Raw genomic sequence first — 17,778 nt, 5'->3', positions numbered from 1 at the left:
CTCGCACTTCTACAAGGAGATGATTCCGCTATTCTAAAGTTGCCTCCACCTGAAATTCAGGCGTTGTTGGGAGCGGATAAGAACAAGGAGCACCAGCTGAGACACTAGTTTACTGCTTTGTTCAAGTGTACCAAAAAAAAAATTCTAATTAAAACGAGAAGCCCTAGCCTTCCACAACTACTACACGCAAAAAGCCTAGAACTTTCCAGCTCTCCAAGTTAATTAACCCCCCCCACTCCCCAAAATAAAAAATAAAAAAATAAAAAATTAGGGTTTAGCCAAAGTTAACACTTTCATTCTTTTTCCTAAAATTAAAATTAAGTTTTATTTCGCTTCGGGTGAAACATAGGGGTGTGCAAATCCGGGTACCCGATTTCCGGGTACTCAGAACTTCCGGGTCGACGATTTCTCGGCCCGTGTCCCGACCCGGATGTTACGGGTACCCGGTAATTGGGTACCCGGATTTTGCGGGTACCCGGTAATCGGGTACCCGATACCCGGTTTTTAATTTTTTATTTTCAAATTATTAATTTAAAAAAATATATATACACAAATTTAAATATTCGAAATTTTGAATTACATACTCTAATATCCGAACATAAATTTAAAAGTTCGAAATACAAAATATAATAATCCATAATATAAATAATTCATTATATTTTATATAATTATATATAAAAAAATAAAAACTAACCGAGTATCCGAAAAACTAGATTTTGTGACCCGGGCTCGACCCGAGAAATGTCGGGCCGGGTACCCGACCCGGCCGGATAATTTTTTTTAAAAAATTACCTAATTTTTTTAGATCCGGGTCGGCGGATCGATGGATCGAGTCAACCGGATCGAGTAATTTTACACACCCATAGTGAAACAGACTGAGAAGGGGAGATTTCAAGTGTAGGTTAAGAGCCCTGAGAAGAAAAAGAAAAAAAAATGCGGGTAATTTGATTGAAAAGGTCGCAAATGTTTGGGTCTAAGGGCGTCAGGCTTATTCATTGCTTGATTCGCCACTCTCACTCTCTCTCTTCTACCCCTTTCCACCACCCAAATACTGTACGTTCTCTTTTATTTTAATTTTATTTTTATTCCTTTTTTAATTTTTTTTGGTCCGATAGTTTTCCATAAATAACACATTATTCAATTGTGAATACAGAAGACTCTAATTGCTGGGAGTTTGAGGAGCTTCACTGCCGGATTTGGCAGTCCTATTGGAAGTCACACTCCTCAATTCGTTCATTTACTCTTTATTTTCTTTTTGTTTGAAAATTCCCCCTTTTTTCCGTGTAATGAAATACATGCTTGTCAATGCAGCTAAAACTAGAAACTGCTTGGTTTTTGGACTTCTTAATCTGAATTTGGGTGCAAGACGGCCAATTCATGGCACTGGTATTGTACAAGTTCATCTTCCCCTTATATAAATATCTCAGGGATGCTTTATTGTTCTCTCTTTCATACTCTGTTCCTTATCTTCTGGGTTCAGCTCCTCTGTCTGCTAGGGATTATTATGATGTACTTGGTGTAAGCAAGAATGCTACTGCTTCTGAAATAAAGAAAGCTTATTTTGGGGTAATTTTTTTTCTGCATTTTATCTAGTTCTCTTTCTTTCAGCGTACAAGTGAATTTGAGTGTCTTTGTATTTGTTTGTACTCTGGGTGTTATTTCAGAATTCTATTATTTGTTTTTTTTTCGCTGAAAATTTCTGTGATTTGTCATCTTGCTTCTTGATTCAAATTTTCTTGTTTTTCTATAGCTTGCGAAAAAGCTCCATCCCGGTGTAAATAAAGATGATCCTGAAGCTGAGAAAAAATTTCAAGAAGTTTCCAAGGCCTATGAGGTAAGTTTTTCTCACTCGAGATTGTTGTCTTTTTCTTGGTTAATTTTTCTTGGGACTGAAGCCTGAAGGGAATCACATTTTGTTTGTTCTATTGTAGGTTTTAAAAGATGAGAACAAGCGTGCTGAGTATGATCAGGTGTGTTCTTCTCGTAAAACCTTCTTTTATTGTCAGATGGAGAATGTTTTCAATAACCTCTGTTATTTGTCAATGCATTAAGCGGGAGAAGGCAACATGACAAATGTCACTTTCCTGCTCAATTGATAAGCACCTTGTTGAGTTTATAGCTGCTAAGTGTTTCCTGAAAGGTTTATGTAATTTATTTTCAGCAATCTTTTTCCCTGCTGACCTTAGTTATGTGCAAAAATTTATTAGGTTGGCCATGATGCGTTTGAACAGCAGCGAAGTAATAGCGGCTTTACTGAAGAGGATTTTAATCCATTCAATTTTGCCAACTTTCAAGATGTGAGTTTCTTCTTTTAACATTATTGGTTGGTTTTGGTTACACATAGTCAAGTATACTTTTTAATTAGTGACTTAAGCTTCTTTTAGTGTTTTATCATGGATAATATTCCAGAACTGTGAGATAATAAGAAGCGTGATACCCCATCTTGTAGAAGAGATTACTAATGTTTTATGCAAGTTCAGTAGGCTATAAGGACGAGAGTGAGGCAGTTAAATAGCTTTTACTTTTTTTAGTTTTGTTGGGGTTCAAGTTTGGTACAATTAATATTTCCTAATGAAAAGACTCATGAACTGTAGTGCCATTGTATTACCTGATACTGTCAAGGTCAGTAAAGAAATAGACATAGGTGTGATACTTTTCTCACAGTGTTATTGAGATTTGAATCGTCAATGCCTGGTACTTGGTTGATTTTTTTACGCTTGGTTACGTGTGTATGTATTTGATTGGGTGATCACCACTCTTGTTGTTGGCATGATTTAGTGTTCCTTGTATGAGAATTTTGTTTTTTTGGAGGGGTGAACATGCTTATCTGTAGGTTTCTTTGTGCCTTTTATATTTTTTTGTTTTCAATTTAGTAACACGATGTTCTTTTATGCTTGACTAGATATTCAAAGCTCATGATATATTTAGAAATCAAATGGGCGGTGAAGATATCAAGGTTTTCATCATTTCGAACTTCATGTTAATAATTATGTTATTACTCTATTTTGTTCTTTTGAGTTGTCACTACTCACGAGCATTTACCATGCCCTAGGTTGCTATTGAATTATCATTTATGGAAGCTGTTCAAGGAATCACCAAAACAGTGACATTTCAAGCTCCAGTGCTTTGTCAAGCTTGTGGTATGCCTTATCTGTCTCTGAAACGATACCTTTTTCCCCTCATGTAATCTCTTTTGTCTTGCAAAATGTTCTGAGCTCCCGTAACTATTTCCTTTGTATATATTGGGTTTCTCTAGGCTCCATATGGTCATATCTTTAGTTTTTCCTTTTAGAAGGAAAAAAAATGCTCTTTTGAATGCTGAAGCAAACAATATATTTGAAAAGATTATGATAAAAAAAACCAAATATATAAACCTATCTTGAATTCTTGATATTTGGTCTCAAGTTATTTTCTTCATTTTTTCAGGTGGACAAGGTGTTCCACCTGGCGTGAAACCTGAAAGATGCCGGCACTGTGGAGGCTTAGGCATGGTTAGTTTACTGGAATAGAATCATGCAAGTCCTCAGAATTGTTGAGTTAATCTATGGTTTTGCTGTTGTCTCAGCTATCTATGAACAAGGGCTTTATGAGTATCCGTTCTACTTGTCCTCATTGTGGTGGAACTGGTCAGTTTGTATCGGTATGATATACATCCAACTTCTCTCACTTCTAATGAATTTCTTTGTGTTTTGATAGTGATCAGTTTGTTGTTGTTGTTTTTTTTATAGAAGATTAGGCCTCATTAAAAACCCCTTCATACCCTCCATGTTACATCAGTAACATGAAGGACATTGGAAGGAGGAAAAGAGTGCCTATGACTTTTATTAATTTGAACAATAATACACTACCAGTCCCAAACATCCTGCTGAAATACCATAACACTAATTACATAAGACTAAAAACAAACTCCCTACATAAATGGAAACATTTCCTACACCATAACACACCAAACACATAGCCTATTAATCAACCTATACCATCTAGGGATGGGCATTTAAACCCGACCCGATTGGGTCGGATTTTTCTAAAAAAAAATTCGGGTTTGGGTTCGGGCTGGGTCGGATTTTTTTAATGTGGTGTTCGGGTCGGGTTCTGGTTTAGGGTGAAAAAAATCCGACCCGACCCGAAAAAAAATATAATTTTACCCTATATATTTAGGGATAATTACAATAATACCCCTCTATATATAATTTTTTTCTCCAATTAAGTCACTGTTTTTATTGAATAAAAATAATTTTTTTATTATTTCGGGTCGGGTCGGATGAAACCTTGTTTTGCTCGGGTAGGGTCTCGGGTGGAGGCTCTCTTGTTCTCGGGTTGGGTGGACCAAAAACCCGACCCATGCCCATCCCTAATACCATCTTTAGCTAATTTGTCCGCTTCCCTGTTGGCAGCCCTCAAGATATGCCTTAAAGTAATATCCTTTACTTCCATTATAGAGACGATATCCTTCACCAAGGATTGAAACATAGGGGTGCATAAATTCGGATTCTTGATCCACTTCAGTGCATTACTTGAATCCGATTCTAGAATAATCCTCTGATTAAAAACAAATCCTAATTCATCCAGAAGACACAACCCCTCTTAATCGCCAATAATTCTGCCATAATAGGAGGTCCACCCCCAACTTTATCTGAGAACCACTGAAGCAACGCACCACTGCTGTCCCTAATCAGTCCACTTATACCACCTTTATCCTAGCCCTTCACCATCGCTCCATCAACATTAAGCTTTATGAACCCATCTGGAGGAGGAACCCAACAAGTTGGTTGAGAACTTCCTTTTTTCTGTCTTCCCACCGAATCAACAAGTTTTATATCACTCAATAGGGAGTCGAAAGGGATAAGCACATCGTTGAATCTAGCAGCAAACCAAGAAGCTGTTCTAAATCGAGCAATAAAGAAAATCACCACATCCACCTTTCTTTTCTCAAAGATAACCTCATTCCTGCATTTCCAAACCGTCCAAATCACCACCCTTAGAATAAATTTCCAAATACTGAAATTCGGAAGTAGATCATCCCACAAAATGATAAAATCGATGATGTTCTTTGGAATCACCAAAGAAACATTCCACAAATTCAAAAATCTAGACCACAGCCCCCATACTACCTCACAATGCAAAAAACGATGTGAAACTGTTTCCTCAAACCTGCCACACAGCGAACATAAGGGATCACGAATCCAACCACTCCTCTCTTCAACAATTCCTCCTTAACCGCCACTCTCTGATGTGCAACTTGCCAAACGAAAGTTTCGACACGGGGAGGTGTTAGCCCTACCCAAATATGTCTTTCCCAAGTATCATGATTCCCCTCAATACCCTCCTGATCAAGGAAATTCTTGATACATGATTTTGCAAAAAAACAACCTTTTCCATTCCTTAACCATATCCAACAGTCTTCCTCATAAAGTGACAGGGAGATATTATTCAACAAAGAAATCAGCTGTAGCCATTGTTCAACCTCTAAATTTTTCCTAATACAATCCCCAAACCCATCATTAGAAAAGAAATTTTTAATCACTCCTCTCCAAATCCAAGAGGCACGTGTTGTCCAAGTATTCCCCATCATTTTGGAATTCGGATCCAAGTTGTACACACAACATACCACCCTCTTCCACAAAGAATCTTTTCTGAGGCAAACTTCCATACCCATTTCCCTAGAAGAGCTCTGTTCAAAAGTAATAAATTCGGAATCCCTAGATCCCCCGACATTTTTGGCTTACTGACCAAATTCCAGTTCACCCAATGGATATTTCTTTTATCTGTCGAACCCCCCCATAAAAATGCAGCCATGATAGAATTTAATTTCTGCAACACAATACCTGGAATTCGAAAGATAGAAAGAAAATAAATGGGGAGAGAGCACAACACTGATTTGACCAACACCACCCTTCCTGCTAACGATAAAGAGGTTGCCTTCCAACCAATCAACTTATTATAAAATCTCTGCACGATTGGCTCCCACATTGGAACAAAATTTCTCTTGGTCCCCAAAGGTAAGCCTAAATACTCAGCTGGGAGATAATGCACTGAGCAGCCGATTTCCTTAGTCCAAGTAGCTAGCACCTCGTCCTCAACATTTATTCCATAAATTCTGCTCATACCCATTTCCCTAGAAGAGCTCTGTTCAAAAGTAATAAATTCGGGATCCCTAGATCCCCCCACATTTTTGGCTTACTGACCAAATTCCAGTTCACCCAATGGATATTTCTTTTATCTGTCGAACCCCCCATAAAAATGCAGCCATGATAGAATTTAATTTCTACAACACAGTACCTGGAATTCGAAAGATAGAAAGAAAATAAATGGGGAGAGCACAACACTGATTTGACCAACACCACCCTTCCTGCTAACGACAAAGAGTTTGCCTTCCAACCAATCAACTTATTATAAAATCTCTGCACGATTGGCTCCCACATTGGAACAGAATTTCTCTTGGTCCCCAAAGGTAAGCCTAAATACTCAGCTGGGAGATAATGCACTGAGCAGTCGATTTCCTTAGTCCAAGTAGCTAGCACCTCGTCCTCAACATTTATTCCATAAATTCTGCTCTTGACTAGATTTATCTTCAACCCCATCAATAACTCATAAATTAATAGCACCCTTCTAACATTCATCAAATCCCGAATTGAAGCTTTGCTAAAAATGTAAGGCCATCCGCAAATTGCAAATGTGATAACTTGAAAGAACGGTCTTGAACACCTAACTCGAAACCCGAAAACAGTCCCATATCCATTGCTTTAATTAACAACAAATGAAGCAACTTGCCACCCAAATTAAACAAGGGCGATAGCGAACAACCCTGTCTTAAACCTCTTGTGTGAAATTTCTCCGTAGGTGTCCCATTCACTAGAACCGAAATGGAAATTGTTGACATACATTGATACATCCATGAACTCCATTTATCATCAAACCTCATTTTACCCATTATTTTCATCAAAATGAACCAGTCAACCGAATCATAGGCTCTTTTAAAATCCACCTTAAAGACTATCCCCTTCAACCCTTTCTTCCTTCAAAAATCAATTCCTTCATTTGCTATAAACGAGCAGTCCAATATGTTCCTCCCCTGAATAAACGCGAATTGTGACGGACTTATTATCTCATTAATGCACAAACTCAACCTTCTAGCTAAGACCTTTGACAGAATTTTACATAACCCTCCAACAAGGCTAATTGGCCTAAAGTCTTCTAATCCCTCCAGATTATCCTTCTTAGGTATTAGGGAAATGAAAGAATGATTCACCTCCAAGTCCCACTCCTTCCCCACATAAAAATCCTTAAAAACCAGCATGATATCATCTTTCAAAATAGTCCAGAATTTCTTTAAAAACCCTAAGTTCAGACCATCCGGGCCAGGAGCTTTATTGCTATCCGAGTTAGCAATTGCTTACCAAATTTCCTCTTCCGAAAATGGCTTCTCAAGTGCTAAACTCTGCCCTTCCGATATTTTTAGAAATTCCGGACTTAATTCCTCAACCTCCAAGGTATTTTTTGATTAAACAATCCATTAAAGAACTCCACCACTAAAGCTTTAATAAAGCTAGGATCATCTATGACCTCATTATCCACTTTGAGGGACTTAATACCGTTTATCCTCCCTCTAACTGCAACACTATGATGGAAAAATCATGTGTTCTTATCTCCTTCCAAACTCCATTTCAGTCTTGACTTTTGTAACCAAATTGATTCTTTTTTCTTTTGTAGCTCCCATAATTCTTTCTTTGCTTCAACTAGTGATTTCATTGACACCGTGGAAAGACCTTGTTGCATTTCCATTTCCATGTCCTGAATTCCTTTCTCCAACGTTCTAATTTTTCCTAGCAGCTCTAAATAACTCCTCATAGACCATCTCTTTACCACATCCTTCACCCGCTTTAGCACCTTATACATGGGCTTCCTCTTTACAAAGTTTAACATGTTCCTTCTCCATCATCTAAATCCATCCTCCTCCAATACATAATTAAACATACTGAACGGTTTCGGCCCCCAATTACATTCTCTGTTCTCCAACAGAATAATAAATGGACCTTGCCTGCAATGATTGGCTTATCTTGGGTAAAAAAGCTAAAAACCTCTGATCTACCAAAAATCGATCCAGCCTCTCAAAAGTGGGAACTTCCCTATTGTTGCACCATGTAAATCGACCTTCAGATAGAGGCAAATCAAACAAATTCGCCTTACTCACAAAATCTCTGAAAATATTCATTGATACCGAATTCACAACACCTCCTTTTTTCTCTTCCTTTGACAAAACAACATTGAAATCTCCTCCTAAGCACACTGGGCTGTTAGCATTTTCCAAAAATGATAATAACTCCCTAAAAAACATCTCCTTATCTGCGTCCACACTCGGACCATACACATTAATGAAACAACAAATTCCTGGTAATCCTTCCATAATCCCTTTTATTGCTACAAATCTCTTATTAATGACTTCTTCCTTCACCTCAAGCTCCTTCTGATACCACAAGGTTATTAATCCACCAGCAGAACCTACAGCAGGAGCTACTATCGAACCAGTCAGAATTTTTCCTCCCATTTTCCTCACTAACATATGATTGACAACTTCCAATTTAGATTCTTGTAAAAATAAAATTATAGGTTTTTCTCATCAGTAAACCTCCTAATAGCTCGAGCTTTAACCCTCTTAGCCAAACCTATAACATTCCAAGACATTATCGACCACTCAACCATCATTATCATACCAAAACCTTACTTCCCTGTTCCAATTACCGTCCCTCATTCAAATTTCTCTCATTAACCAGAGGAACCACTTTTGTCATGAAAGTTTTCTCACCTCCTTTGAACTTAACACCCAACAATTTGGAAACATTCCAACATTCCAATGCCTCTGCCACCCCCCTCTCTCATTTGCTGTAAAGAAATCAGACTCCTTACCATTGCAACTCTTAATTTCCCACCTCCTAGAATAAACATTCTTATAAAAACCTCTCTCAACTTTACTAACCGACGCACTCTTCCTAGTATGTCGATGCAGTGTCGGGGAGACAGACCCGTTCTGCAAGTTTAAAGTAGCTTGTTCAACATTTTTCACTTCTACAGACTTATTACCAACTCTATTTGATCTCAAACTGCCCTGATCAGGCCCACTCACTTCTATCCTACCCATGCTGATATTAAGCCCATTATCTTGGTCAACCTTATCATGCCCCGAATCATGCCCCGAGGTGCCACCTCCCATGCTCATCTCCTTTTCTCTCCCTTCATTAAAAACCTCCGACACTCTCTGCTGACTGGGGACATCACCTATTGTTGTCTCCTTATAACAAAAGTCAACAGCCAAATTTTTTTTTATCCTACTTTTCCTTTCAAACTCCCATCGATAAACGTGCCACCCCCTTGTTGAGCATCCCGAACCCATGCTTCTACCCTGTTCTGAGAGTCTGACAAAGTCTGCTTACCCAACTGTCCTTCTTGACCTTCCTGATCATCCCGTTGGCTCTAGTCCGATGAATTCTCCTCCCAAGGATCCACTGTTCCGTCTTCTTCAACCACATCATCCAACCAGGAAAAAAATCTTCACTCCCTTCCACCTTAATCTTAATAATAAACGATCTTCTATAAGTATTAATGGTGACATGGGAAGGTATATCGAAAGGACTCTCCACCCTCAACAACATATGTGCTACTCTTTGAACTGTTTGCTCCTGGATTTTCACTAGCTTGCCCCATCTCGATGCCAAACTTGTGAAGAATGGAACCGACCAGCAGTTTAATGGAACACCTAACATGGAAACTGCACAGTAAGCTAATGAACACATTTCTCATCCATAACAGACTCCAGCCTTTCGAACCAGAAGGACAATGCCTCCCACTTATCTTCCATCGCTGCTTCTTTCTCCTCCACTGTCTGAAAGACTATCAAACAGGTGTTTTTTGCATAACCCCACATTACCACGTTGACATTGAATCCCTCATTCCTTAATTCCCTCTGCACAAAGTCAACTCGAAAATCGCCTTACAAATGCCTGTTAAAGACGATCTCAGCCATGTCTTTTCCTCCATTGGAATAAAAACTTCTAGAGGCTTTTTCACCTCCCTTTTATCTCCAAAGTTGCTCATTTGCTGGCCCTCAACTTTTTTCACCCCACTACCGTATCCTTATATGTCCTACCGACATGAAACTTGCTCAATAGCTCCTTCTTCCCAACATCATCAACTGGGGATATTGATCTTTTCCCTTTCGACTCCTCTGCGCCTGCATCTCTAGACCCCACCACGCTATTACGCTTCATGCTCCTCGTAGCACTATTCTTCTGATATTTCGCAATCGACACCGTTATTCTCCTTCCATCGACCAAGACGTTGCTCATCCTTTCCATTGCATTAAGCAAATCCTCCTTGCTTGCAAAATGCACAAAAGCAAACGTACTGTCCTTGTAGTTAGGTCTCCTATTAACAAACAGAAGGAACACCTTAATCACCTTGCCATGATAACTAAATGTTCCCATAAAGCACTTCTATGCACTGTCCTACTGAGATTATCTACGAATTCTACCCACGTTACTCCTCCAGGCACCACTCTACCTCTGCCTGAAGAACTGTTATCTTTTCAACTCCTCGCTCACTCTCTCTCTAACTCTCTCACTCATGTTATCTTTTTATTTTGTTGCTTCATGCTGTTTTTATTTGAGGGTTTTTTTCAATGGGATTGTTCCTCATGGTTAACAACATAAGTAATTCATTTTCCCATAAATTTGGATTTGACAATGATTCCTTCTTTCTGTTTTTTTGGATAAAATGCCTTTGAGCAATTAATGTTGCTTGTTAATTCATGCTTTTATATCAGAGAACTTATTTTATTTTTATTTTCTTCCAGTTTGATTTTTGTTTTCGAAATTCCATTTGAGATCTCTTACTTTTTGCTGGTTCCAGAAGCTTTGCAATTCATGCAATGGATCTAGATTAGTGAAAGGACAAAAAACAGTCAAATTGGACATAATGCCAGGTACTTACAATGTTAATGTCTATTGGTGTTTGCTTTGGTAATGGTTTAACTTGCCATATCCTGCATTATATGATTCATGGGGATATCTGTTGAGTCTCATGCAATGTGGATACGTGTGTCCCTTTAAGCCAAAAAATCGTATGCGGATCTGAACTGAAGGCATGGAAACTTGCATCTAATGAGTAGGTTGAGCAAATTATAAACCTATAAATGCTGCCTTTGATAGTTTCAAAAACATTTTCTTTTCGCCTTTGATATGGGAACCAGAGAAAGTGCAGTTACTGATACCTTTCGTCATGTTTTATTTATTCATCTTTTTCATGCTTGTTGACTATAACAGTGCATTGGAAAATCGCATTTTCATTTTCAATGTCGGAAATAAAAACAACAAAGTGGTGTCATTATGATCCTTTTTCACATCTATTATCGAAATGCACGGTCTTCTAGGTTTTTTTTATCATATGATTTACTCAAGGTTATATCCTGTTTTCAGGGGTGGATAACAATGAAACTTTGAAGGTTTATGGAAGTGGTGGAGCTGATCCTGATGGAACTCATCCCGGGGATCTTTATGTAACCATTAAGGTAACCAGTTTAGTCCTTGTCTGATATTTTGACCGTTTGCATAGCTTCAAGCAAAGGAAATAATTGTAAAATTTGAGTCTTCTAAAAACAATTTATTTGTAATCTCAATACATGCTTGTTTAAGAAATGGAATAAAATTATAGAAGATATTGAATTTTTTAAGTGTGTTTTTCTTAGCTTATTTCAAAAATGGCTAATGGTGGGTGAACTTGGCATCGACAATTTTAAAACTAGGCTTTAATAGACTTAAAAGAATGGTGATCAAATTTGACACAGTATATAGTAAGCCTTAGTTCATGCCATTGACAGAATCTGGCTATGCTTCAATTCTGGAAACAATAGTAAAGCAGTCAATATGATGTGTGCTGCAGGCTGGTTGTTTCGGATAGTTGTGATAGAAAATATGAATTAAAATTATCGGCTTTTTTTGCGTTGTGTATTGTTTCTACTTAGGAAGTTAAATCAACTAGATTGACGCTCTTACACCCCCCCTCTTCTACTGCCTTCTTGTTAGGTAACTGTTCTTGGTCTTTTACCCTTGCAGTTGGGCAATGGGTGTCTTTATTTTCATTTCTTAAAGATCATTGTCTCCATTGATCATGTTTATATTTGCAGGTCCGGCAAGACCCTGTTTTTCGTAGAGAAGGTGCCAATATTCATATAGATGCTGTTTTGAATGTTGCTCTGGTAGAACTGGAATTTTAATATTCTTCAAACAACCTATTAAGTGCCTCACACGTTGAGATATTGAACAATGCCTATATTTGATAGCACAATTCACGTAATTGCTCGTCTTCCATGGGATGTTTCTCTGATTTAAATGTTCATACAGTACCAAACAACTATTTTAGCTTTTATCAGCGTGCGTTTCTTTTGTTAGAGGTTTCTAAGTACTGGCAAATGGTTTTAACAAATCTAGGATCATATCCTATTCCTGTTGTTTGCTTCAGTATGCCTTTTGTATATGTCCTCCTGGTGAAGCTGGTACTTCTATCTGATTTATCTGACTTAATTTGAAAATTTTCCCTTGTTTTTTTTGCAGGCAACCTTGGGAGGAACCATCCAGTTCCCAACACTTACTGGTGATGTGCTTAAGGTTTGTTGGATCGAGTATAATTGGTTTAAAAGCATAGGAACTGGTCTTTAATCATTTCTTGTAGTTATAGCGAATGCTTATTTGGCTGAATGAATCTATGTTGTTTTCACTTTTCAATTTGCAGGTCCGCCCTGGCACTCAACCTGGCCAGAAGGTGGTTTTGAAGAATAAAGGTGGGGGGGGAAATCTGGGGATCAGATAAGCTATATTTGATTTATTTTTAAGTTGATATAAAAAAATATCATCGATCTGTTAATCAGTAATCTTAACTTAATTTTTTGAAAATGCCTTCCTCATTATAGAAATAAAGGGCCTCATTTATAAATAAGTATGGTTTTCGCCCTCTGATAGTAGTTGATTTTAGTTTGCACTCTCTTTGATACAATTTATGTATGATTGTTAACAGGAATCAAAACAAGGAACTCATACTCATTTGGTGATCAATACGTGCACTTCAAGGTTAGCATTCCAAAGTAAGTGTTATATGCCAAAAATATATCTTAAGTTGTTCCATCATCCGATACGTGTTTTTATTGTACTAGAGTCTAGAGCATATTCGAAATTGAAAGAGAATCAATTGATTTACTTGTAAAATCAATATAACTTCAAAAACACCGGTTATTACTGATAATGTTCCATTTCTTTTATCTTTGTGCCAAACCCAGCAAAAAGGAAATGACTGTTGATCACTGAGGTCTCTTCTTCAGCCAGATGCTCCAGCTGCGCGCTTATCATCTTCAGCTTGCTCTTCTCCATCAAACTCTTCGATTAATATGTGTTGTCTTGGCGTCAGATTCCTGTACATAAATCAATTGATTCTCTTTACATAGCAGATCAGTCGTTCATGGAAAGAAAGTAGAGATTCTGAGCATGTCATTAGCAGTTGTAAAGATTGCAATATGTATACCGCTATACTTTCAGAACAACAAATGTGTTGTTGAAAGTATTAACTGATCAATTGTTCAAGGAAAAGAGAAAGGATAGATACTAATAAGTCATTAACAACTTTTATAGCTGAAAAATACACCATCGAAGAATAAAGAAATATGAGAATGAAGTAAGAACATCAAGCAAAGACAGACTCTGAGCATTAGACAAAAATACCACTAAGCTGTATTATATGGATTTTCATTTCAATCTTCATGAGGTAAAGTCTTAAATTTGGTGTATCAACATAGTTTCATATTATGGTGATTGGAGAAATCACAGCCTTCATCCAATTCACTCTTCAGTTGACATGTTTTCTTGGAGATCACCATTATATCTTCACACTGATCCAATAAGATCTTTATTTTATTTCTGCATCATCTGTAGAAAACCTTTGCCTATTGTTGATATCTTATTCTGTTTCAAATATTTTCTTTTGTATGAACACAAGATAATTTCTAAGAATCTTTAGCAATCATTCCTCCCTCCTTTGCAAGATTACAAAATATATTTTCTGTAGTCTTGCATCATCACACCAAAGAAACTTATAAAACTTACTCAAAATTTGGAGGTTAGTTTCTTTAGCATGGGGCACCAATCGTGAGGGCTGTCTGTCAATGAATTGGACTCCTCCACTAAGAATACATTTATCTGCTCTACCAATCTTTCGACGTTTTCATTGAAGGATGATCATAGCAACAAGCAATTACTTGAATTTGTGTTCGTGCAAGTGTATTTGAGACTCATTAATGAAAATTTTTAATATTGGGAAGGAATGAGTCATTGGAGATAAAAAAAAATAGTTTGTATATGTAAAGAAGATACACAATGCTCCAAGAATGTGTTCATTTCATGTCTTTTATGAATATGGCAGTAGGCAGTAGGCAGCAGGTTGGAAGGATCGAAAGGAAAAACACACAGAAAGACAACAAGATAAAAATATATATAGAATAAAATATGCGTTTAGTACCTAAACTTTCAATTTTTTTCAAAAGCATACCTAACGTTTAGTTTTTGTTTCGTTTTAATATTCCTTCGTTAAAAACTTAACGCGTTTAGTACATAAACTATCAGTTTTGATCCGTTTTAATATTTTAACTTTTAGTTTTTTTTAAAACTCGACGTTAAGTTTTTAACGGGAGTACTAAAATGAAATAAAAACTAAATGTTAGGTATAGTTTAAAAAAAATAAAAATTTAAATATTAAAACAGACTAAAACTAATAGTTTATGTACTAAATACGCAATTTACTTAAAAATATAAGAGAGCTTGTGAAGTAAATGGTTTGTAGTTTCAGTAAATGGATGATACAAATGAGGAGAGAAAGACTATTTATATTTGATTCCTCTTACAATGACCGATATAAATCAATTTACATAAGCGATTAAGATTAAAACTCACCTACTACAAAATATCTTTTGAAATATTCTTCAGAAAGATGACATCTATTTTTTAACTATGATTGTCATCTCTTTAGCTAGGGTTTAAGCTCTAACTACGGATTAAGTGAACAGGCCTTTTAACGTATGGGGAAAACTCGAGTCTGAATAAAAAAGGTGAAATTTTAAAAATAAAGATCTTAATTAAATGTTAAAATAAAGCTAAAGAAATTAGAATAGTTAGATGAATGCGATTAAATGATTTGATAAGAGTTGCAAGATTGAAAAACACTAATAAAAAGGGTCTGAAACTGGCATTATGCTAACGGAAGTGAGACTAAGCTCAGAGATTGAAATATTGTTGATTTCTGAATAGAATTATTATTATGATTATTATTATTATTATTATTATTATTGGAGAGAACGATCATTAAATAAAATAAAATAAAAAGTTAATATTTTAAGTAATTATAAGATAATATATGTTTTAAATTTTTCTTAATCAATCATCGGTATACATTAAATGTAACATTTTAGATTTGGATATGTTAGAGAGAACGATCATTTTCATTATTTAAACCGCTCAATGAGTTCAGATACTGGGTTCTGATTATAAGTATTCTACTTACAGTCACTCACGAGAAGAATTGATTGGAATTCCCCCGCTGGACACTGCCTATTAGGTATAGAGACTATAGTCAAACATACCGGATAAAAGAAGAAAATAACTATATATACTTACATATGTGTGTATATATATATATTCGTGTCTCTTTCTCCAAACATGTAAACACACACTCACTGCATGTATATACAATAATACATAAACAAGCAACTCGCCGTGGCGACGCCAATGACTCTTGATGTCTGCAAAGAGGGGACCGGGGAATTGAAAAATGGAAGCAAAAGCCAGTTAATCTAACCCCCGAGCTCAAATTCAGACCCCGGTTCATCATCTTCATCTAAAGAATCAATGCCAAGTGCGCCATGACCGGGGCCAAAGGCCTTGATATGGTCTTTCAAAGACCTCTTGTGCTTGAAATCAGACCCACAGGTGCAATACCAAATCTTCCCACAGTTCTTCTCGTGTGTTCTCCAGTCTCCTTTCACCGCGAACGCCTTGTTGCATTTCCTGCAGGCGAAGGGCTTAACCCCGTGTTTCCGTTTATAGTGCGTTTGGAGGGTTCTGAAATCCTTTAGAGGCCTTGCTCTTGGATGCTCGATTTGGTGTTTGCAGCCCGGTGCACAGCAGTAACATGGGAGCCTTAGCATGGCTGTTGGCTGGCTTCCTCTAAGTGAGTCTGGTCCCTTTCTGTACTGTGATCCATGCCCCCACATATGCATCTGCACAATTTGAGAAGAAAGTTTTGGTAATTTTAACATGGCATGCCTTTGGTAATTGCAATAAATAACAATTACAGGTCTCTAATTTCGATGCTGGAGTGTCAGATTAATGCGATTTGTCTGTTTGGGATGCAAATCTAGGGTGTTTCCTTTTGCAGACTCGATAAATGACAAATCACTGGAGCATTCAGGTTAAAGACCACCTGATATCTGAAACCCTCCTGGAAAATCTCCACTCTTGAAAATTAACCTATAATTTGCACACTCTTCAAAATCCCAAGAAGTAAACATTAACATTTTCCAGGAAACATGACTACCCTAATGACCTAAACCTACCGAGTTGAGTTGAGTCTTCCCTGGTCGAACACGATGGATAAGTTTGCAAATAAGGCAAAAGGGTACTTAAAAAAAACGAAAGCTAATGTTAAACCTAGGCTCTGAGCCACTTAAGGCTAATGAATGGCAATCAAAGAGCGATGAAAAAAGAGGGAAATAAAGGAATTTTTTGCGGATCATGTCCCATGCAACGCGGCATACCTGCAGGTTATTGTGTCTGTTAAAGGTTTTGCAGCAGACATGACATGAAAACTGTGTCGGACCAACGAGAATCTGAGTAGGTGTAGGAATCCAGTACTGTCCCTTGCTTAATGGAAACCCAGAAACTGCACTATGAGCCGCCGGGGAGACCTCCCCAACCTTCAGATCGGAGGTAGGGCTAGGCAGCCCTATGTTTAGGGTTACAGTTTCAGCTTCATCGTCGGCCGCACCAGCGTTGGAGAACAACAGGCTCTTATCACCTTCCATGGAACTGCTTGAAGGTTCAGTCTCACTGCTCAGATAATTGATGAGAGGAAGAGCTTGTTTGCGAGGAGGTGAGCTTTGGGGTTCGATATTGGAAGATCTGTTTGTACCGAAACAAGTAGTATAGTGGGGATTTAGAGGTACGAAGTTGAAGCCTCCTCCGGTGAAGAGATTTGAACAAGGATCTGTCATGATTGTAAGATTGCCAAGAAAATAGAAGGAAATGAAGTGGGATTGACTGTAATCTGGCCACTGGAATGATGAAACACGCATTCATATATATAGATAACATAGATACATACATTCAAATATATGATTGTGTGGGAAGAGTAAATTTTGTCATTAATTACCTACCTAGCTAGCTAGGTGAAAGCTACAACTATAAAGGATAACTTAGATTTTAGGTAATTTAATCACTAGTTCGATTACAAATAAAACATATGTTTAAAAAATTATAATTTAGCCACTTAATTAAAAAAAATTATTATAAATAAATCATTTTGCCATTAAATTGAATCGGATGTCTAATGTAGTCCGGTACAATAACAGTTTTAGTTTTCAAAATTTATACTCCCTGTCCCATTAATTTTGTCTCATGTTGAGTCTATAATTTTAAGAGATAAATTTGACAACAAGTCAAGGTATATAAACAAGGGAAATGAAAAAATTAT

The 17,778-nt window shown here is 37.1% G+C and overlaps 2 protein-coding genes across 3 annotated transcripts; one reads left to right on the top strand and one right to left on the bottom strand.

Annotated features, from left to right (window-relative positions):
- The first annotated feature begins 929 nt into the window (after nt 1–929).
- LOC120188749 (chaperone protein dnaJ GFA2, mitochondrial-like) lies at nt 930–13,456 on the top strand. Of its 2 annotated transcripts, none has more exons than XM_039192144.1 (18): nt 930–1,053; nt 1,154–1,232; nt 1,312–1,386; nt 1,481–1,566; nt 1,751–1,834; nt 1,932–1,970; nt 2,208–2,297; nt 2,903–2,956; nt 3,053–3,140; nt 3,427–3,491; nt 3,566–3,640; nt 10,903–10,975; nt 11,469–11,560; nt 12,176–12,247; nt 12,603–12,656; nt 12,781–12,829; nt 13,063–13,129; nt 13,322–13,456. In XM_039192144.1, exons 1-18 carry the CDS (start codon nt 964–966, stop codon nt 13,347–13,349), a joined length of 1,260 nt encoding a protein of 419 aa, XP_039048075.1. In that variant the 5' UTR covers nt 930–963; the 3' UTR covers nt 13,350–13,456. The 2 variants fall into 2 exon arrangements, with proteins under 2 accessions (XP_039048075.1, XP_039048076.1); XM_039192145.1 differs by having other exon boundaries at nt 1,154–1,230; nt 1,310–1,386; nt 13,063–13,115; nt 13,322–13,363.
- A 2,424-nt stretch (nt 13,457–15,880) lies between these two features.
- LOC120189036 (zinc finger protein WIP2-like) lies at nt 15,881–17,336 on the bottom strand. Its single transcript, XM_039192376.1, has 2 exons — nt 16,844–17,336; nt 15,881–16,306 (listed from the first exon to the last, which is right to left on the bottom strand). The coding sequence occupies exons 1-2, from the start codon at nt 17,297–17,299 to the stop codon at nt 15,881–15,883; spliced, it is 882 nt and encodes a 293-aa protein (XP_039048307.1). The 5' UTR covers nt 17,300–17,336.
- Nucleotides 17,337–17,778: the final 442 nt, after the last annotated feature.

The sequence above is a fragment of the Hibiscus syriacus genome, unplaced genomic scaffold, assembly GCF_006381635.1.
Source record: "Hibiscus syriacus cultivar Baekdansim isolate YM2019G1 unplaced genomic scaffold, ASM638163v2 tig00116951_pilon, whole genome shotgun sequence".
Classification (NCBI taxonomy): Eukaryota; Viridiplantae; Streptophyta; class Magnoliopsida; order Malvales; family Malvaceae; genus Hibiscus; species Hibiscus syriacus.
This window is presented reverse-complemented; position numbering and strand designations above follow the sequence as displayed.